The following is a 22,807-nucleotide window of genomic DNA, read 5'->3' on the forward strand; positions in this document are numbered from 1 at the left end:
TTGGACACCTACATTTTTTTGGCGTGACACTGCTCCAAAGCAGATTTCACCAAGGTTTTGACTTGATATTTTGGAGTGTGTCGGAAGATGTGGCCCAACAACTCCTGAATGGGGACCGGATATTGTACCCGCCGTTCTTGAGTCAGCTGGCCATGACACATTGGACCGAGGGTTGATTAAATCAGTGATGTAAATATATAGCCTCAAGACAAACACTCGATGAAGCAATGACACCTTGTCAGTTTTAGAGAATGCTAGATTTGAAATAGCACTTCTCTTTGAAAATCGTAAAAGAGATGGAGAAGGACGAAAACCTGCACTGTGTCGCTTGAGACCAGCCATAGAGGCGTTACTTACACGGGCTACACAGTTCGTTTTTCTGTGTGTGTATGGTTATTTTCAGTAACATTTCGCTATGGACTGTGCAAAATACCCAGAGGACAACGTGGAGAAGAAGATCTGCATCGTGGGATCAGAACTCGTCGACAACTACACCGTAGGTTTATTGCCTCAACTAGAGTTGACATTGGCTAAATGTAGCTTACTAACCTGTCTAGCTAGGTATGTGATCTAGCTAAGTAAGATAGCGTTAGTTGAACAAACGGAAATGGGTAGAGTTCGTCTGTGTCTTGTTAGACCATTTCAGTTGTCAATTCATTAACGATATTGTTTATGTATGAAACTGCTACATTTTCAAGCAGTTAGCTTGCCGTTGCTAGCAGTTAGCTACATCTAACTTAGCTGTCTTATTTGCTAACCAAAGGTTCAGCTTCTATTGTTGATAACGTTACATAATACCTAGCACGCTAACGTTACTCTTTGGACGCAACGTTAGCAGATAGGAAACAAAAATGGTCTAGTCACATCTATGGTGTATTTTTATGAGTCATTTGTGATATTTGTAAAGTTATTTTAACCCTACTGTAGATCTGAGACATTCCCCCCTGTTAAACTTGTATTATTTGTTATGTATTATTATTGTTTCATTTTTTTTTACAACCGTGAACTTGGTGTAACGCTAAAGGAACTGCGAGAGAGTGTTATTATTTACTAGCGAAAGTTATGAATTGCAGTCTTGGTTTATGTGCATTCTGAGACGACTACAAACCAATTTGACCACTGATTTGGTCTGAAAAACGAACCAGATCTGTACATCTATGCTGTTCAACTGAAACTGAGCGTCTTGGCCAGGTTTTGCCCCTTAGTCTGGGACATTAAGAGTCATTGTGTTCTGTTCCGTCAGTTGTAATCACAAGATATCAAAGATGTAGTAAATAAACAAGAGGCCAGAGGGTCCCAGTCACCAGACTGAGCAGATCATGTAGTGTGTGGTAGCCTTTGTGTGAAAATGCTGACTTCTAACTGCTTGGAACCTCTTAATTTAAAAATGTAAACGAAGGCATTATGCTGTTATTGTTGCTCCAGTGTTAAGGAGGCCACCATGCTTTGTTACTGTATGCTGTAACATCAGGTTTGACATCTAGGTTTACATAATTGAGGTGAATGTAGGAGAGCACAAGTGGATCGTAAAACACCGCTACAGCGATTTCCATGATTTGCATGAGAAGGTGAGTGTGTTTTAATCCCCTCTTGTTCTTGATCAGCTATATCATATGAATGTGAATATTCTGTCTGTGCTAGTTTTTAACTAGTTATTTCTTTCAAAGCTCACTGCTGGGAAAAAAATTGACAAACACCTCTTACCACCAAAGAAGATCATTGGGAAAAACTCCAAAAGCCTGGTTGAAAAAAGGCAGAAAGAGCTTGAGGTGTATCTACAGACACTGCTTGCCCGCTTTCCCGTGGCTGCACCCAAAGTTCTGTCTTGTTTTCTGCATTTCCATTCATATGTAAGTGATTTGTTTTTTCTTTATTAATGCTAACCGTTCGTTTTTGTTGGGAAGTTTCACAAACAATATTTATAGTTAGACACAGTTTGTACAATTACATACATTTACACATAAAAGCAAACACTGGTTGCATGTCAAATGGTACACAGAAGTCACAAGGATATTGAGGTGTTGTGGTTCTAATGAACCAGTATCCAATGAAGGTTGCTTAATGTGTTGGTCTATTGGTACAAGTCTGGGCTAAAGTGGACATTTTCTGCAAAAGGGGATGATACTACAGTTAAACTCCAATAAAACTGAATATTTCAAACTACCTGGTGAAAGTGTTCACTCTGAATGCTAATGGTGTTAGAAAAGATAGAAATGGCCACTAGGTTTTTGCAAGCAAGGATTGTGTTGTGTTATATGTGGATTGTGTTATGAGATTGCATCATCTTACAACAACACAAAAGGGCTTGAATTCTAATAATGCATTTCAGACAGTTGAGAAAAGTTGATTCTGTGGGGAGAGTTACACCCTTTGGTTTGTTCTTTGGAACTGTTTACATGCACAAAAAGCTATATAACACTAAGGAAAGGGAAAAACCTTAAAAGCACAATAGGTCCTCTTTAAGAGCCATACTTGTTGCTACAGCAAGCAGAGCACACACTCAAATGTAGTGATGGCTCTGTCACACTCCCCTCACTTTCGAAAAGAGAGCTCTGATATACTCTGGCACACAGGATTTCCCCATCACATGGTGTCCAATCCATCACATGGTGTCCAATCCAGCACACAGTGCGTCAGTGTGGCTTCTCATGCATAGGCCCACCAATACTCAGGGTCCCTTAATGCTGAGCTACATACCCAAGAACAAATCTGGTGGTATGGCAGGTAGAATACAGGAGTCTATACTCAATGTGAGGGAGCTGCTAATTCAACTAGCCCTCGTTAGAGATGTTATGACGAACTGTTCTTCCATGCCTCTCCTCTGTATTCCACATTGCCCATTACATTTGTACTGGCATTCTGAAGCAAAAGCGCTTCTACTACTTAACCACTCATGGGCTCTGAAAAAACCTGAATGTGGGACTATGTGCTAATGTGTTTGTGTTTGGTCCTCATTGATTTGGCCACCTTGTGAATGTCCCTGTGTTTGTACAGGAAATAAATGGAATTGCTGCTGCACTGGCTGAGGAACTTTTTCACAAAGGTACCCTAAGTGTTTTTACTTTACATCTTAATTATCAATCTAATGGACTATCAAATGTTAGTGTTTTGATGAGCAACTAAGTGTGTATTATCTGTGTTGTCTGTGTGTGTGTTCTCTCTGTGTGCAGGCGAGCAACTGTTGGTAGCTGGTGAGGTGTTTCTCTTGCGGCCCTTGCAGCTGTATGCCATCACTCAACAGCTTAAGCTTGCCAAACCCACCTGTGCCAATGGAGACGCCAAAGCAGACCTTGGCCATATATTGGACTTTACCTGTAGACTGAAATATCTCAAGGTGATCCAAGGCATCTCACACACCAGAAGCTACACAATTAGTGCAGAGTGCAGTTTTATCAAGATTATGAATGCCAATATAATGAACATAGATTTTTCACCAAGAGTCACAACTTTAACTTCCATAGTTATCGTAACTCAATATAATTAAGAATAGTAATTGCACAGCATTTGTCAGTGCTGTAAGCAGGAAGTTATGATGCCCAGTGAAGATTTACCGTTAAGGTTGAATTGATTTCAGGACTGTCATAGCTTATCTTAGAGTGCTCACAGTTGGATGGAAATTGAAAAGGCTACATCAAACTGGTGCAACTTTAATACACCTGAATTTCAGAACAAAAAATCACGAACGTTCAGTGGAATACTTAAAGGTTTTTTTTGGACCTGATATAATGACGGAGGCTTCTCAAACACAATGTTTCACGTTTGCTGTGCAAGCCATATCTTTGGCTGCAACTGATTATACTGTTTGATCAATTTATTCGGTCTAGCATCTTAAAAGACTGAAAATATTGCAGGAGCATGTGAAACAAGACTCAAGCTGGTTAGCAGCCAGGTAGGAGCTAAATGCCTCCAGTTTAATCTTAAAATAGGCCTCTATCCTTTGCTGACAATTTACCATATGTTGCTGCTAAATGATGGTCAAGTCCTAGGGTTAGTTTCACTATTGTGAAAAGGGATTGCTTGGATATGTTTAGCAGTTCATGAACCAAAGAATAATTTAGTGAGTTGGTGCAATATTTCTAGCTATACTGCTATGCAGACAAAATAGGAGTCACAAAATGTTTTTGGAATAACTCAACATATTTCGTAATTGTTGTACAACATGATCATTCTCACTTTGTTTGAGGGCCAGGTCTGGCCTGCATGTCACTAATCGAATAACCATATTGTTGAATGGGAACTGATCCATGCTGTTGACCCATTTAACAGATTCCTGGAACAAAGGGAGCAGTGGGCACAAGCAATATTCAGGAGGACAGCCTACTTTTTGACCTTTCTGTGTTTAAATCGCTGCTTCAGATTGAGGTAGGCACAACACTCTGTGAACTTCCCTTAATTATTCAGAGGTTAATGAGTTTTGGTGATAATATGGGTTCTGCTGTACTGTAACAAGGTGTGGACTTCCGTGTTTTATTGTTTGCAGATCAGTGACTGTGACTCTGCACAGATCAGTGGGTTGCCTTCCTTGAAACCCACTCTGGCCACTCTGAGTGTCCACCACTCTACAACATCAATGAAGGTACATTACCTTTTGGTTAATGAATTTTCAAAAAATAATAACTGCAGATGTTACATGATTGTGAGGTAAGGAATATACACTTGGCACCTAATGTGAAGCAAGTAGACCATCTGCAAATAAGGTTGTTGCTCCAATATTATGGCAACCTTTAATCACAAGAAGTCATTATTCTGTTATTCTGTCATCTCTCAGGATACAATTGTTCCAGAAGCATCTGAATTTGCCCAGTGGGCGCCAGAAGGAGTGGATACCGACTGCCCTGTCACAGCCATCATTCCCACTTGGAAAACATTGACTACACTGGACATGAGCCATAACCAAATCACTTGCATTGATGAATCTGTTGTAAGTGATTTTCTACACTCTCTTTCTTCTTCCAGATAGTCCAATGACCAGCGCAATGGCCAATAGCATTGAAGTATACGTAGATACTAAACGAAAGCATGAACGGTGTTGATCATATTGATACAGAATTAACATTTCTTACATATTTACTTTTGGAGCTGTAGTTGATTTTTCAAGAGTCAACTGTGTCCTCCTGTCTGTAGTACTCTATGACTGTACAATCAGTGAATTTGCATAATAGAAAATGTTTCTGTTGTCTTGTAGTCTCTCCTCCTCTCATATTGTTGATCGTCTTTCTTTCCATACCCCACTAATCTCCTGATCAATTCTCTGTGTTTCTTTCAGAAATTAATCCCCCAAGTAGAATTCTTAGATCTTAGCCACAATGAACTATCCCATGTGGAAAATCTTCAGGTATGTTTGTTGGGTGCAATGTGTTTTTTGTCTGTCAAAAAAACCTTTAGGTTCTGGAATTCTGAAGAAACTGTGAGCTTGTGCGTTCTTTACATTTTGCTTTTCAGCTCTGAGTGTTTAGTTGTTGTTGTTAATGAAACAACCTGAAAAATAGAGGCAAGACACATAGAAGACACATTGTATATTGCGTTATATATAAATATTGTATATAAACATTCGTTTTTTTCAGAATAACATCATTATTGCCTAGAAGCATTTTTTATGTTTATATTTTTATAAATGTCATCCTTGAAGCCTTAAGACATCAGCTGTGGGATTTAAGATAATGATGTCTGACTACTTTTTTATTTTTCATTTGAACACAGCATTTGTATAACCTGATTCATCTGGACCTGTCCTACAACAAATTGACAGTTCTAGAAGGGGTTCACACCAAGCTTGGCAACATTAAAACTCTGAATCTGGCTGGTAATCAGCTTGAGACACTTTCAGGCCTCAACAAACTGTACTCCTTGGTCAACTTAGACTTGAGTGGCAACAAATTACCACAGGTATTATAAAATGTTTGTACCTTTTCTAACAGAGTTGTAATGTGTGGTACCAATAAAACACCCGAAGTATGACTTATTGAGTCCACATAAAGAGGGGATCACTACAAATGAACTTGTGATGTTTGTATTCATGTCTAGTTGGGAAGTTAAATCCTGCATTAAGTAATCTTACTCCCCACAGATTGATGAGATTAAGCCCATAGGCACGCTCCCTTGTTTGGAGAAACTCTCGTTGGCCAACAACCCAATGTGCATCATTCCAGACTACCGAACAAAAGTCCTTGCCCAGTTCTGGGACCGAGCCTCAGAGGTACAGCCTACAAGGCCTCGTCATGTGTTGTTAAGTTATAAAGTTGCCTCAGAGGCAGCCTGCTACAGTAACAGTTACATTATAATTGAACGACTGACAAATGTTCATCTTCAGACGGCAAACCTTGATGGTGTTTTTTGTACATGTTTAAGGTCTGCCTGGATCACACTGCAACCACAGAGAAGGAACTTGACACTGTGGAGGTCCTGAAAGCCATTCAGAAAGCCAAAGAAGCAAAGGACAGAATGGCCAACAGTGATAAAAAGGTACGGGGCTGGGCACAAGAGGGGCGCTGCTTATTGCTTGTTGTTGCACTGTTCTTGCGCAATCTTTTCCTGTCGAAATTAGCAATCGTTGTGTTTCTGCTTAGTGCGTAATTTACAGCTTTAGTCAAAAGTGAGTTTATCCACATTGTGGTATCTGCTTCAATCTCTAATGAAAGCTGGCTTAAAACACTACAGTTCCTCTCTTTAACTGTCCTGGGTAAGCTTTGGTTATGGAAAGAAGATTTGCCTGAAGATGTGTTTTGTTTAGCCTTTTCCTTGCTAAGATCGTCATCTTTTCCCCAGAAACAGAGTATCTAGCAGACTGCAGAACAATGTGAATCTGTGTGACTCGAGACTAAACATCCAGTCTATACCTTGTGTGGTCGAGTGATAGACTTAAACCATAAACAGCTTTCCTAGTCCTCCTAGTGGCAGTACTGTGTATTGTGGAGTTGAAATCTGAAATCTTGAAAAGCAGATTTTTGTGATGCCTTTTTTCATCTAGAGTAGGATTAATTTCTGTAGCTGTAGTCTTACTTTGCAGTCAGAAGTGTAAAGATTACCATCATATGTTCTTATATATGACTGTAATAAATAAACATGAAACGCAGCTTTACAGAAGCTTAATTATCTTCGACATGAAGTTCTGGCTAGTGTCTGAACCCTGTGTGATCCAGTTGATGAGCCATACAGTGTAGCACTACAGTTTTAGCAATGCTAGAAAATAGCAGCTACTTTTCACAAATGAAATATTTGCCACACTTTTATGTTTTACAAACAGCCTTGGTCTGACATTAGCACCTACCAAATGCTGCTCGATTTTTCACTCGGAGAGTACATTTGGATTCCCACCACAATGGTGACCAAATTATTTTGTGATATTTGCAGAAACAGTTGCCCACTTTCTTTGGTGTAGTGTGCTTTATAACAATTCCTCTTTTGCTGTTTTTCAAATGCCCACAAACCAATGATATTTTCCAAACAATGATGCAAAACGGGATATTCAATCGGTTTTAGTGTTCAGAGTGTGACAGTTTGATAACTGAGAGCAAAGATGTGGCGGCATATTGAAGACCACCCTCAGAACAAGGGAATAAACGCAAGCCTGATATGAATCTTAAAGCGTAAAAAAGATATAAGTTGCTCATTAGTCTTTATTTGCTCGTTACAGTTTAATACTATAATAATACTACTCACTTTTTTGTTTGTATAGTTTTGGTCAAGGTTATTTCAGACCCTGAAAGCAGCATTGGACAAGATGACTTATTTTTCCCATAGAGGCAGTTTTAATTCTGCTAATTAAACTCATCTCACCTTTTGTTATCTGACTGGTGACGCATCAGCAAGTCTGTGTTGTTTGTTCTGTAAATGTGGATATATATTGTGGACATTTCTAAGCCAAGCCCCTTTATGTTGGGGCTGAAGCTGTGTCCTAAAGAAAAGGCTGCCACTGTCATTGTCAGATCAGTGAGGACCCCAGGCAGTCTGCCGGTGGTGGAACCCAGCCCCTGCCGTCGCATCCTTCCTCTTCCTCTAATCTCGCTGCTCTTCATGCACCTCAGTCTCCCACTCTCACCCACTCAGCCAGCTCCAGCCAAGGTAACCGTGTATGTATCCTGCTGCTGGGTGGTGCTCTTAACAAACTGTGCTTGTTTTAATCAGGGAGCATTGCTGCACAATCATCTGTTGATAGATCTGTCATCTCCAGGTCACATCAACATTAGGCTGTTTCTGTTTTTAAACGTATATCATTCTCAGTAGCTTATAAGTACAGTCCTCTGTTAATTTCGATGGCGCATGGCCATGTGAAGAAGAGAGAAAGACAAGCATGTGTGTAAGGACAGCTTTTGCAGTAGTATGTCACCAGATCTGTATCGCCCTGATACATCAGTTAGCAACTCCTTCTTTATCAACTGGCAGCTGTGCTGTTTGTTTTTCGAAGGCAAATTTGTTGGCTGTTAGAGTAAACTCACTAGTAAGGGAAGGAAATATACATTTTTTGGATGTTGAGTTTCAGTGACAGAACAGTGTGCTTACGACCAAAAACCAATTACATGAAAGGTCATGTAACCAGTCTGCTGGTACCTGTGATAGGTAGTGGCCTTTGGTGCGGTCTGGATTGAAGGCGGAGCCATAACCTGATAATTGTGCTGCACTGATCCCTGACATGCATGCTGTGCTTTTTGTTATCCTAATTTTTTACATGTGCTCTTGGAGTATATCCTGTTGAGTTTGCCTTACTGACAGAGCACTCATTGCCTAACCACAATGTGTTGACTTATGCCCACCCACAACTAATTTCCATCTTTCAATGACTTTGTCTTCCTGGTACCTTTAAAAAAAATGAGCCACATATATTCAATTTGAAGCTAATTGTTACATTTTACTGTGCAGCCAAACTTTGTCACCTTGACACATTTGTTTTGGACATGGTATATGGTTTTGAATCCATGTGTGTATTCCTGTTGACACTGCTACCACCTGGCAGATTGGCCCTTTGCCTGAAGTATAGAAATGGCTGCTGGAAACCGCAGATGCTTGTGCAGTTTAACAAAGAAGAACCCAATAATTGACAGAATACTTCTACAGAATTTATTTTAGCCATACCAAGCCGAATGATGCCAAGCTAGTGGTGTGTGCTGGGTTATTACTAATTTAATAATTTAAATTCACCCAACAATAATCTACTATCAAATCTAAACTCAGCAAGACTTTATTCGTCGGGTAAAACATCATTCATATACAACAGTACTGTAACCTAAATAAAGCGGATGTCAGTCTGTTTTTGCCTTTTTGGCTAACATGGTCTAACGTGGTAAAAAGGACAATTTGGAATGTTGTGAACTTGTGATAGTAATCACAGGCCTGACTTTTAAAGGGAATTAGAAACTATCTATTTGATTGTAAGTTTAATTCCTCCCCCAGATAATGAATTTGGTAACACCTACTAGTGTGCATACTGCAGCCCTTTCCACCAACGATGTATGTACTTGGACAAGGGGTCCTTGAATCCGTTGAGTTACAGGAATGCTTAACATAACATCATGTTTGGTTATATAAGCATATTGTTGGTCAGAGTTGATTTTTTTTCTGTGGTGCAGGATTAATCAGTCATATATATATCTTTGCTTCTAGAAATATTTTTAAAAGAAGAAGCCATTGCTGACAAAATTATGACTCCTGTGGATTCTGCGCTTGCCAAAAATTGCTGCAACACACACAACACTTCCTATGAGAAAATACCCCAGGTAATTTTAATCTGTCACTTTCATAGATGTTTTTTGTAAATTATTGTCCCTGTTCTACAGTTTATGGATTTATCCTGTACACTGTGTATTTTTTTAAATTCCAGTTAACATACTTTGCAGGTTACAACTCAACAACCCGAACCCTGTATGTCTTGTGAAATACCCACTGATCAGCAGTTAAAGTACAACACTAGTAGGTATGTTGCAGGCCTGCTTGCCAAGTTGATGGAACAGGTGTAAACAGAAAAAATTGGTTGATTTCACTGTAGATATTAACTAAGGGTTTCAGGAAATGTGATTATTTAGAAATTGCATGATTAGATAACTTCAATAATTTAAAGCACTCATCACATTGACATTTTCTTGACCATTTCTGACTGTGTTTATGTCAAATGTTCCATCTTTTGTAGAATTGGCATACTGTTAATAAATCTTTACCATTAAGGTCCAGTCCGCAATTCTAACCAAATGCAGTTTTTGCCAAATTCTGTCCGTTCAGTGTGTGCTCAAAAAACTCTGTGTTGTGAACACAGTGTAGAGGTATTCCAGATAGCGTGTTTAACCTTACCTGGGTATGTTAACTGTAAGCCTAGCTTTTCAGTAAAAACACTTTTAAAATCTAGGTTAGTATCCATGGAAACATAACCTCTGAACACTTGTTCGAGGTTACTTAAGTCCAAACTGACCAAAGCTGCTGCATTATTTCCTTCATTTTGAGCCATAAATAGTTCAGGTTTTTTTTTTTCAATTTGTTTGTGCAGATGTGAGCCATTCTATATAGCTCCTTTGCTGATATTTAGGTTGATGCAGCTAAGTTTATAAACTGAAATCTTTCTTTCGTTCTCCTATCAGCTGCTGCTGCTGTGCAGAGGACCTTAGCCTGTGGACAGACAGACAGCAGACCCCTGTGTTGCCCTGCTGGCTCTTGTCCTACACCACTGCTAGCCCAGAGTTCATCGAGCAGTTGTCTGCTCTCATCAGCAAGGTCGCACAGCAGAATGACCGAGACTCCAGTCCCCATGGAGAAGCCCTGAACTCTGAACCCACTGAACAGGGAGCCGGCCAGATCTCTGGAGACGGCTACTTTGAGATGGGGCCAGACTGCAGTGAGGACAGTTCTGCTCTTTCATCCTCCCCTCCTTTCCCCCCACAGTTTGAACAGTCTGAGGGACAGGTGGCTGTGGATAGACTGGCTGACCAACACATCACTAAAGTGTTGTGGGTGCACTGCATCCGAGTGGGGAAAGGTGTGAGTCAACTAGCCTGCTGTCTCGTTCTTACAGAACATCTACTTGCTGTTCTCTGCATCCGCTGCTCTGAGCAGCCAGCTACTGTGACTGAGCTGCTGGAAGGCCTGGAGGTGGAAATAGTTGTGCCATACTCCCATGTGGAAGCTCTGTGGTTCTGTGTCCCTGATACCTGCCTCTCACTCAGGTTGAGCTCTAGCGCCACCCGCTGGCACTTCTTTGCAGATAGTGGGGGCTTGAAGGAGGTGCACATGCAGATGGGTGCTCTGCTCAAGAGCCTAGCACAGATAGAGCAGAAGGCACCTAGCAGGCCTGTGTCTGTGACCCAGCTGCTCTGGCAGCATCTCCACTCCTGGGAGTGGGAGGAGAGTGACGGTGCAGTCAAAGTAGGTCATGCAGCTCACCTTCTGGACCCCCATGGCCCAGAGAGCTACCCGCGACCCCATGCCGACATTCTCTCACACTGGTGTCCGTTTGAACCGGCAGACACCACAGATGGAGTGGAAGAGCGCTTAGCCTCAGTGCCCTGCATCCTGTTCCTCACACCCCGTCACCTGTGTGTGCTGAAGGTGGACTTCCTGTCGCTGGTTGAGCACGATGGCCCTGAGGGCCAGGGTACGCGTCTTTGCTCACAGCTTACCCGGGTCCCCCTGGCAGCAGTTCTGCTGAGCCCCAGGCGTGGTTGCCCTGGCCACAACTCACTGACGGCGCACCGCTTCCATGATGGACACATTCTGGAGCTTATGGCAGGCTCTCAGCTGCTCACAATTGTCTTCATCCTTCCTCATGATAAATTCCTGTTTCTGCGGCAGTTTAGCCAGTACCGTACTGGTCTAAGGGACATTAAGACTGTGGCTTTCGCCCAGGGTAAGAGCTACTGTCACAGGAGGTCCAGCCACCACTCGCCACCCACCAAAGCCCCCCAAAGAGGCCTCAAGAACAGGTGAGCAAAAGACACTGTTGATGGACAGCTATCAAAATGTTGAAAGATTCAAACAGCTTGAATTTTTTTTTATAAATCCAACCATCTAGTTTTTATAAATTGTTGTTTTCATTTTGAAGTTAAAGTAAAATTGTGTAAATCCAGTCATGTGTGTTATTGAGACTTGAGGTGTTGTATTCAAAGGTTTATTGAAACTAGGGGTCTATGGACAGTCGTCATAGTCATCTCTTGTCACAGAAATTGTATGTCCTCAAACTTTGTATTCATTTGCTGCATGTGATGTGTTGGGACATCATATTTAAAATGGCTTAAAGTAAACTTTGATCAATTCTGTTGTGCCTCATACGCAAAGTGCTGCTCTAGACTTTTTTTGTCACTCTTTTGCCTCTTCCTCAGCAGTGCCCCTGGGGTACAGAAGCCTCTTCTGACCCTCTCAGTGCACTACCCATCTGAGCCACTCGTACAGAAGCTCTCGGAGGAGAATCAGTGTCCACCACACCTGAACCTGTCCCCCTCCCTCCACCATCTCTCCAGTCTCCAGGGAGACGAGCTGGTAGAGTTCTTCCATAGCAGTATTTCTGAGGTAAACACATAAAACCTGTATCAATTAGCAACCTCTTTCTATCACTCATTTTATGTACAAGAGGGTTAATGGGGAAGAAGAGAATACATGTCTGCTGCGATTCTACTACATGAAGGGAGTCAACCACTCCTGGTCACAAACATCAAACATCAACCTGATGTTTTTTTTTTTATCTTATGTATCCTACCTCAAGAAAATTACAGTCAAGGACTTTTTTTGTCCCGATAAGGCCCAACAACCAGTGCACAAAAACGTTTGTCTGCAGATCACTACACTTAGACCCCATTACACTCATAGTTCATGAATCCATATGGAAATGTATACAATAATTTTAGGGTGCTGCACCTGTGAAGCGAAGTCTTCACATTCATGAGGTAGCATATGAGCTAACTATAGTATGACAGGAGTTACAACTCTTAAACTCTAAAAAACTGAGGAAGGCCAAATAGACAGTGTTGAGGTCAGATGGAGTGCAGCGTAGTCCGAGTGCTATCTGAAACCAATGGCTGTTGTGGACTTTGTCTACAATGGAATTTTCCAGAACAGACAGATAGCCAGTCCTCCTGTGGTATTAGAAGAATTTAAATTCCAATTTTACTGATTTACAAATTGCATTCTTCCCATCCTGTGGATTTTGAAAATATCCTGAGTAGAGAAAAAAATCACCAGCTGATAAGTTTAAAACAATGTACGAATTCATACGATTTTAAGAACTCTAAAAACTAGGTTGCAGCCTTTTTGTCTAGTAACCGCTGAACCTGCTAAAAAAAAAAAACACTCTCAAAATGTGCTTAGGTTTTCTTTTCTCACACATTGTACACAGTTTTATGGCTGATGATCATAAAGCTTTTTTTGTTTCCTTTTTGTCTGATCAGGTAGAGAATGAGGAGCTGAAGCATATTCTTTGGTCCTCTGTGTTGTTCTACAAGTCCCCTGAGATGGAGCTGGCTGCTTGCATCATGTTGTCTACCAAAGCTCTTTACTTCATACTTGATGATACCGCCTCTACTCTCACCGACCAAGCACGTAAGAGAGAGTGTTGTAATGCAGCGTACCACACAAAGGCCCAATCTCGATTCTTCCCCTTGCCCCTTTTTCTTTGTCTTTGTCTTTGTCTTAACCCTAGCACTTGCAAGTGTAAGGGCCAAGGGCTTAAAACTTTCCCCTATGAAATGAGACGCCACTCGGTTTCGGGTATGTATTTGGTTTCGGCTACATCATCATACATCGTCGCCAGCTGGCTGCTACGCCACCAGAGCACCGAAACGCTCATGGTTGCAAATATATATGTATACGACTGTATAGAGCACGAAACAAGACTGTCGTCATTTTTAAATTAATTATAAGCCAAAAAGTATTACATTTGTGGGACTCCCTCTGAGCTGCTGCCGCCATCCTTGAAGATGTAGCATCTAGCTAGCAAGCTACCATATAATCCAATGGAGTGGTGGCATACGCGCTAGCTGTAACCTAAAACTACTGTTTGAAAGCTTCAGTTAAGACCTACAATACTCTGCATCGTTTGTGTAGCACATTTCAGATCAAACTGAGTCATTATAAACATATAAAAAGTTGTGTAGATAGCTTTATTCATGTAAAATATTCCTCACTTCAAGCAGCCATGTTTTTTTTTTAAATTCCCTGTTTCGCTGTGTGCTCTGGGATAGCCCTGGGAGGAGCAAGTAAGGTCTCGGATTATCTTAACTCCAAGGGCCATATAGCCCTCAATCTTATCCCTTAATCTTGATCAAATTGGGTATTGAGACACCACTAGCTCTCACATGAACGCGCAACTTCAAGGGTAAGGGGGAAGATAAGGGGCAAGGGTAAGAATTGAGATTGGGCAAAAGACAGTTGTTTGTTTGCAGGAACAAAATTGGTTTTCAGTACCACTCTGTCATGAGCCATGTTCAAAATGCTGACACGTACAAATACTTCACCTTTCTACCTTTTTCATTGCTTTTCTGAATGTCTCCGGCACTGTATTTGTCTACGTGGTGGTTTCTCTTCTCCAGACATATGGAGCTGGCAACCTTCTGAGATTGCGGAAATAGATTTCATCATCTCTTACTGCTTTGCCATGAAACTCGATGATCTGCACAGCGTTAACGTGGGCCTTTTTGACCAGTGCTTCAGAGTGGTGGGTGAGTAATGTCAGTAACAGTGCCGCTAGATTGCCAAGTGCATCATTAAGCTACATCTTCAGACCGTCCACATATAGACCCTTAAGCCGTGACACACCAGACCGTTATCCAATGTTGAGCCGTCAGTAAGCCTCTACACCCCTGGTTTTTGAGCTGTGTGTCCCGCACAGTTGCCACTGGTCGGACACCTGTCGGCAGCACCTTCAGCTACAACTTCATAGTAGTTTCGACCCAAAACGATCTAAACAAAGGGCCTAGTTTGAAAAAATCTGACGTTTCCCCTTAAACACAAAAAGAACCTGCTCGATACAGTTTAGATATGCAGGGTAAGTTGCCGCATACCTTGAGTGAAAATGATCCGCCTTTCGTTGTATGGGTTAATCAGGAAGTCACATCAGATGTAACAAAGTCACTCTTAAAGTTACCTGGATAACCCCGTTACCTCACTTTGTAGTAGATTCGTCAGTGCGCCAAAAAAAAACACTTTTGTTTTTTTTAAGCATTAACATTTTATGGGCCACACAGCAACATTAAACTGCTAGACTAAGGAATTTATTTCATTATAAAGGTGGTTGGTTGTTTTCACATAGCAGCTGTAATGCTGGTATTGAGAATGGTGTTGTGATGTGAGGTTTTGTTTGTTTGTTTTTCTGACAAAACAGGCCAATCAGCAGACCACATCATCAGTTGTCTGAGCAGGGACAGCTATGGTACTCACCGTTTCCTACAGCAGCTCATGACTGTGCTCTCATTGTTGGAGAAGGTACCCTCTCCTGAGCCTTCCGAGCAGGATTTCTATGCACAATTCGGAAACAAAAGCACAGGTACAAGCTGAAGAAAATTAAGTTTAAATATCTGTTAAATATATGTTTAAAATTATTGTCACGGTTCCTGCGTAGATGATTTTAAAGGCTGCTGTCTTTGCTCTATCTTTTTTTGTGAATGTGTTGTATTTCTGTAAGATTCAATGCTCTATGCATGCTTTATTCACTGCCAATTACAATAGCAGAACACTGGATTTTTGCATTCTTTGCTTCAATTCAAACACTTTAGCACTTGAGAGCACTTGCACTTCCTATATCTTTTCGTTTCTATAGACTAAATATAGTTCTTATGCTGTTATGTCTTACAGGTAAAATGGAAAACTATGAACTGGTCCACTCCAGTAAGGTGAAATTTGTTTACCCCAGTGAGGAGGAGATAGGTGACCTGACCTTTGTTGTTGCAGAGCGTAAAGGTCCACAAGGCTCTCCTCCTCGTTCCTTCCACATCCTGCTATATCTATTGGTATTTGAAGTTCAGCTTCAAGGGCCCTCACAGACCCCCAAGCCTCTCCTGTTCCCTAAGACCCTTATCCTGACCGCCACTGACGTTTTCTTGCTTGATGAGGACCATATCAGTTACCCGCTGCCTCACTTTGCCAAGGAACCACCACAACGTGAACGATACAGGTTAGCTGATGCACGGCGCATTCGCGATTTGGACCGTGTGCTTATGGGATACCAGACCTACCCACAGGCACTCACACTGGTGTTCGATGATGTGCCAGCTGGGCCTGACCTGCTGTGCCACCTCACCATGGACCACTTCTCTGAGCAGCCTGTGGGAGACGGAACGGTACGGACCACGATTGCAGCTGGACCAGATGATGGAGAGGTGCAGTGGTGTGTGTTCGTGCCAGCGGCAGACAGCCGGGAGAGGCTGATCTCATTGCTGGCTCGGCAATGGGAGGCACTATGCAGCAGAGAGCTGCCAGTGGAACTGACTGGCTGAGCTGTTCTACAAAACCGTAGAACATTGAGGGATCCATATGCAAGGTTGACTGTGCTGGAAATGCAGGACCCAAGGCTGTTCTGCTCTACTACTTTTTTAAAGCGAATGTGTGTTTGTAAAAACATGCAGTTGGTTTGTTTACTTTAGCAGAATTCAAAGTTTCCTACCTTGCCTCAAGACTCACCACACTTCTCACTCTAGCCTCTTTCCTTTATACCATTTACATCTCAAAAGATATCCTTACAATTTGCACAGAGTCCATCAGAGTCAGAATATTTTTTTGTTGTCTTTGGCTTCTTGCACTCCTTAATTTTTTCCACTGCTTCCTGGTTAAGCAAATCAGCACAATCAGTATAGTATAGTAACGATGCTAGGGTCATGTGTTCTCTCTGTGTGTTTGTGTGTGTGCACAAAAGAGGGAGAGAGATTTCAATTAAATCAGTATTGTCATATTATATTCCAAAATATTTTTTGGGACATAAGCAATGGTTTATGGAAGTTCTGATAATGTATTGTGTATGTAATATGTATATGTCCTTTGTTAAAATACAAATAATTTGAAGTGTTTTATTATTTTTTGATAGTATTATAAGTGCAGCAACTGTACATCCGTACAGTGTTTCCTTTTGGTTTATTTTTTATATTCCACAGTGGATTACAACAAACTGTCTTTTGTTATTTTTCAGGGCTGTAATGGTGGACATATTCACCTATACATTAGGAATTTAAAGTATGCACTTTAAACTGTATATAATTTAAATGTGACCAACACAGGAACAAGTCTGTCAGCTGCATTGCCCTGTACCTGTGACATCCCTCTCCCCACAGTTGGCATTATTAATTATTGATTTGCTAAAGAGCATTCACCGTTGATGTTCTTTGTTTCCATAGCTTTTCTATATTGTGTCAGAAGCTGAAGGGATTGTCACACTGTCCTTGCACATACTTTTTGCTGCCCCTGTTTTATACTATGATTAAATGTGTTTAAGGAAAACCACTTGAACTACATGGAGTGTGCAGAGATATATTTCCTACAACACACGTCTGGAATTACCTGACAGCTAATTGCACAAGGCTAAGGTGTTTCCACATATTCCACATTTTAAATGCTTCTGCAGAGACCACAAATAAAACTAAAAAAGGCCACAGAGGTCAGAGGGTCACGCTTCCTTTTAGCTTACTACCCAATTTTTTGTGTATTTGGTCTTTGTTTTTTACTGTGACTGAATGGCCGTTCAAATCATTGAGCCTGTGTGTATCTTTCCAATGTGACCAACACCTCAATTGTATGTTAAAAGCATTGAAAATTAGAGGGAGCTGTCTTTAAGACACACTGACACCTTTGGGACAAATGGCCCAACTTATTGTTAACAAATTATAGTCCAAGTTTGATAAATGGTATGCATCAATTTTGAAGATGCAACTTATATAAAAAGTCCATTTTAAATCCATATTAATCTTAACCTCTGCAACACAAATATGGTTCTGTGCCAGTTAATGAATTAGCCCTGAAGAATCTCTTGTTTAGCTTTAGACTTTAACTAGTGGGCATGGGCGGAGCCAAGGGTGACCACCTGCCTACCCCTCACCAACACTTTTCAGACATAACTTAACTTCCTCCACAACCGTTCTCCGAACCTTCAGTTTGAGCTATGCGCTTCAAGGCCTTCACCACATCCACAGCAACCTTTGCTGCTTTCAGGGTTGCGAGGTAACAAGATATTTTCAGTATAACCAACACAAAAATGGAATTTGTCACATCTATGGCTCCTAAAATGAACAAAATGTGACTGGCCTACAGTCATCATCATCGCCTCCTACCCCTTCTGGGGCTTAGGCCGCAAACAAGAGTTCTCCAAGCATCTCGGCCCTGAGCCAACATCTCCAGCTGTCCCCAAGTGTAGCCCATTTTCTTGGCGTCTGCCTCCCAGTCTCTACGGCAGGTGTTTTGCCGCCGACCTCGCTTTCTTTTCCCTTGGGGATTCCACTTGAGGGACTGTCTTGTGATGTCTGTGGCTGGTTTACATAGAGTATGGCCTATCCATATTCAACGTCGTTGGAGGATCTCTTCGTCCGCTGGCTTTTGGCTGATACGTTCCCACAGTTCTTTGTTACTGATGGTGTTAGGCCAGTGGATCTGGAGAATTTGTCGCAGACAGGTATTGATGAATGACTGGATTTTGTTTGTTGTATTCACTGTAGTCCTCCATGTCTCAGCACTGTAGAGTAGGACTGACTTCACATTGCTGTTAAAGATCTTGATCTTTGTTGTGATGGCCAGGTCTTTTGTGCTCCAGATGTTTTTTAGTTGGAGGTACGCAACTCTGGCCTTGCCAATCCTGACTCACATCTGCATCGGTTCCACCCTGCTTGTTGACAATGCTGCCAAGGTAGGTGAACTCTTCAACCTCCTCCAGAGCTTCGCCTTCCAGCATGATGGATGCAGTGTTGGCAGAGTTGACCCTCATAACTTTGCTCTTCCCTCTGTGGATGTTAAGACCGAGGCGAGCAGAGTTGGTTGCAATGGTGCTGGTCTTTTCCTGCATCTGCTGCTGGGTATGAGAGAGAAGGGCCAAGTCATCTGCAAAGTCCAGGTCATCAAGCTGTGCCCACATTGTCCACTGTATTCGTAGTTAATTTCTCTGGCACTCTGTAGTGCTTCCAGAGGGTCTCCCTGTGCACACTATTGAAAGCCTTCTTGTTGTCGATGAAGTTTATGAATAATTTCACTCTAGTGACTGTTCCAGGAAGATGCGCCTGCTGATGCCAGCCTGCTGATCTCTAAGCGGGGGGTCAATCGCATCCCTCATCCTGTCCAGTAAGATCATGTAGAAGACCTTTCCTGGGATGGAGAGTAGCATGATCCCCCTATAGTTTCTACAGTTGCTCAGATCCCCTTTCTTTGGCATCTTGACAAGATAGCTCTCCTTCCATTCGCATGGGATGTTTTCCGCTTCCCACATCTTCTTGAAGAGAAGGTGGAGCATCTCTACAGCGCAGAAGAAAATTAAAACGTTTATATGTAAAGGCCCCAGCCCGACCCCTCCTATAAAAATGCTCTAACCTAGATCCGCCTGCCTATTGCCCCTAGTTCAGTTTTCACTGTGATTATAGTATGGAGCTGATGTTTAGAACTGGTCAGCCACCAGTGGGGCAGTGACTAAGTATAATTACGTCGAAATTAAGCGTTTGTTTCATATCTAGTTACAACAGTGGCGGCAGCTCTAGAGGTGAATGAACTGATAAAGACACAAGCTGGAGCAAGAAGAATGTATAAAATGTTTTGAGGGCAAAGACATTGTAGCCTTCACTGCCAACAGTGTAGGGGAAAGAAGTGGTGAAGTAGCCTATAGCAATCCCATGTGGTCAATGGCAATTAGTTTAAGGCTGGACCAGTTGTCTCAAATTTGAGAATACACCCATTAGAATGTAAAAACTGGAAATAATTCCTAATGGAGCAAGGTCAGCCCCTATATTCATAAAGTGAATTTGGGTGTGCCAACCCCAGTCTAGGGCAGGGCCTGAAAACTGCTCAACATCCAGATCAAACAGGCTTTATTCTTGCAATGATGCGCATCAAGGGTGAGAAGAAGGTTTCACTCAGCAGATTCACCTGTGTCTCTTATTAAACATTACAGTCCAAGTTATGTATCCTAAACAGAATAACCCCGATCCTACATGAATATGTATCAGGCTAACTATGATACAAGAACTTCCACAATGTTGGTTCACAGGGGAAGTTGTTAATTAGAGGATCCAGCTGTGAGCAAATGTTTCAAGGGGCCTGTATTATGGAGCGGTGGGGTATGGCCTGGTTTAGGGTGCTGAAAGACACCTATGGCATCACAACTCTCTGGGAGACAGTATTCCAGATGCCAGGACATTCAATCAGAGACCAGTCAGAGACCAGTTGCCTGAATCCAGAAAGAAATGTTGTCGGATTCGCCTCTCGTCCACACAAACCCGACGGATTGGGTCACTGAATCCGCAACCTTCTGAATCCGGTCTCCAGAGTGGGAAGATTCGAAACCCCCAGCAGATCCATGTTGGTGTGTATTCCCCACACCTGCGAACCCCATCCATGGGGGACGGCCCAGTGTTCCGAAAGCCCAATATTCCGAAATCTCAATATTCCGAAAAAAAAGTCCCCTGGCATACTTTAGAACTAGTTTAAGTGGCACAAAACACACACAGCATTTACTTTGCGCAGCGGAGACCTTCACCGGCTATCACGCATATCACTTTACCTATAGGCAATATAATATACAAGCACTGACAAGCAGGCACGTGCAGAGGGGGGGGGGGCTAAGGGGGCTTGAGCACCTGCCCCTTTTGCCCTTGATGCCCAAAGTGCCCTTTTGTCAGAGTTATTATTTGTATTATTTTTTTTTTTAATTTGTGTGTAAAAAGTCCGTCTGTGCGGCCCAAAATAATAATACATTTAACGAAATGATAATAATTTAGATCTACCTTGGTCGGTCACATGATCCACAATGTGCCCTCACTCTGCCCTGACGTGCCCTGCTGCTAATCGCTAAGCTGCTTGAGAAGGCCACTAGCTACAGGGCTGTGAAACCGAAGAAGACCCGACTCCGAGGGAGTAATCAACTGGGCCGGTGAGTAGGACCGGTAGCGGTATTCGATTGTGCACGGTGTATCTTGCAAGATGACTGAATACTATGTTACTCTTTTGTCCTTAGGAATAGGGTTAGGGTAAGCGATTTTACCTTAGAAAAACAGCTTTTAAAAAATGTGCCGCTATTGACATTTACAGTGGATGTCTGTTAATAAATACAGGATGAAACATTTAAGTTGCATTTGGTTTTACTGAGATTAGAAAACAAAAATAAAGCTGTGAAATGAAAATAAAGAGATGTCATTATTTATTAATGTTTGTCCTCTAATTTGATTAAAACTGAAAAGCATTGACTCCAGTAAGAGTAGTCAGAGTTAAACAGTCCAGTGTCTAATGGTGATCTAAATTTTATCTAATACATTATCTTCATATGTCCTAAATTAATGCACAGCTTGAATTATGGCTTTGAATGAGCAACTTGTTTTCAAGCAGTCACCCTTGGCTGCAGCCTCTCTCAGCAAGTAGTCTCCTCCAAACTGTCAGCAGTATGGCGGGTCAGTCACAGTGAGCCACTTTCAATGTTAGTTATCTTTGCATCTTGTCATGATCACATAACACTTGTTTAATCGGCCACTATCTCTCCTGTGCTCTTTTTAGTATCTACCCTATCACATCAGTACAGCCCACCTCCAGCAATTTCAGCAGCAGCAGCCTCCTCACCAACCCCCTCAACAGAAGCTGTTCTATGTACTCATGAGAACAGACTAATTTTGCTTTGCACTGACCTCTAACAAATAAAGGATTATGTACAACGATATGGTATGTTGTGATTCCATGCTACATTCTTTATGAATATGGGTTGCTACAATTCAATGTATGCTTTTGTATCGTGTTACAAATCCGTGCTGCATGTGCCCCCTTTTTAACTTTGAGCACCTGCCCCTTCCAAAGGTCTCTGCACGGCCCTGCTGACAAGGCATGCATGCGTTGGTTATCATGCAAGTATTTTTATCATCGCGATGCAAATGCAATATGCGTATAATAATATTCTGAATTAAAGTTCATGCATTTATATGTTTATTATTGTGTGTTCAATTCATTGGGATGTGCATGCGGGCTATAGGCCTAGTGGTTCACGTTGCTGTGCTCACAATTTCAGTGAACAGTGGGCTGTCGGAATAATGGGCTTTCGGAACATGGCCATGGAACCAACCCCATGACGTATTTGCTCCATGTGAATGCCCCACACCCCGCACCGCAACCTCAGCCTGAACCCCCCTATTAACCCTGCTGTGTCACTTCATAACAGTAACAACATAATAAACTAAATCATTGTTGTTAAGAAGCTGGCTAGGGAGGGATGACATTAACAAGCCACACTTTAATCTATCACTGTTTAATCTATTCAGCATCAGACCATTGTTCAAAACCGGTTTATAAAAGTGTCAGCAATAGCTTGTATGTGAAAATATTTTTTATTATAGAGGGAAGTTTAAAAATGGTAACTTGGCACAAAAGAGGGTTATGGCAAAGTGCGCCATTCTAACTAGTCCTGTTTGAGTGCTGTGGTAACGATGATTTCAGGTGGTAGAGAAGTCGTAGCTACAGCAATCGGAAGATTGCTAGATGGATCTCGACTTTTGTCTTCTCACTTTATGCACATGTAAAAGTTGTTTTTTGTTCCTAAAGTTAAAAAATAAAATAAATGGCCAAGGCTTAATGTATCATCACATAGGCCTATGTATTAGTATGTAATGTTATTTATATAGCACAATTCATACACATTGGTAATTCAAAGTGCAATTGAGCATATAAAAGAACATAGTTAAAA

General features: G+C 41.8%; 1 protein-coding gene across 2 annotated transcripts; it reads left to right on the plus strand.

Moving 5' to 3' along the window:
- The first annotated feature begins 172 nt into the window (after positions 1–172).
- nisch (nischarin) lies at positions 173–17,334 on the plus strand. Of its 2 annotated transcripts, none has more exons than XM_080846613.1 (21): positions 173–496; positions 1,485–1,568; positions 1,668–1,850; positions 2,995–3,043; positions 3,171–3,334; positions 4,267–4,362; positions 4,481–4,576; positions 4,769–4,921; positions 5,267–5,335; positions 5,701–5,886; positions 6,068–6,196; positions 6,349–6,462; positions 7,926–8,061; positions 9,598–9,710; positions 9,831–9,907; positions 10,563–11,900; positions 12,297–12,483; positions 13,359–13,509; positions 14,499–14,627; positions 15,290–15,451; positions 15,760–17,334. In XM_080846613.1, exons 1-21 carry the CDS (start codon positions 416–418, stop codon positions 16,398–16,400), a joined length of 4,338 nt encoding a protein of 1,445 aa, XP_080702739.1. In that variant the 5' UTR covers positions 173–415; the 3' UTR covers positions 16,401–17,334. The 2 variants fall into 2 exon arrangements, with proteins under 2 accessions (XP_080702739.1, XP_080702740.1); XM_080846614.1 differs by having other exon boundaries at positions 15,856–17,334.
- Positions 17,335–22,807: the final 5,473 nt, after the last annotated feature.

Source organism: Sprattus sprattus (assembly GCF_963457725.1).
Source record: "Sprattus sprattus genome assembly, chromosome: 10".
Classification (NCBI taxonomy): domain Eukaryota; kingdom Metazoa; phylum Chordata; class Actinopteri; order Clupeiformes; family Clupeidae; genus Sprattus; species Sprattus sprattus.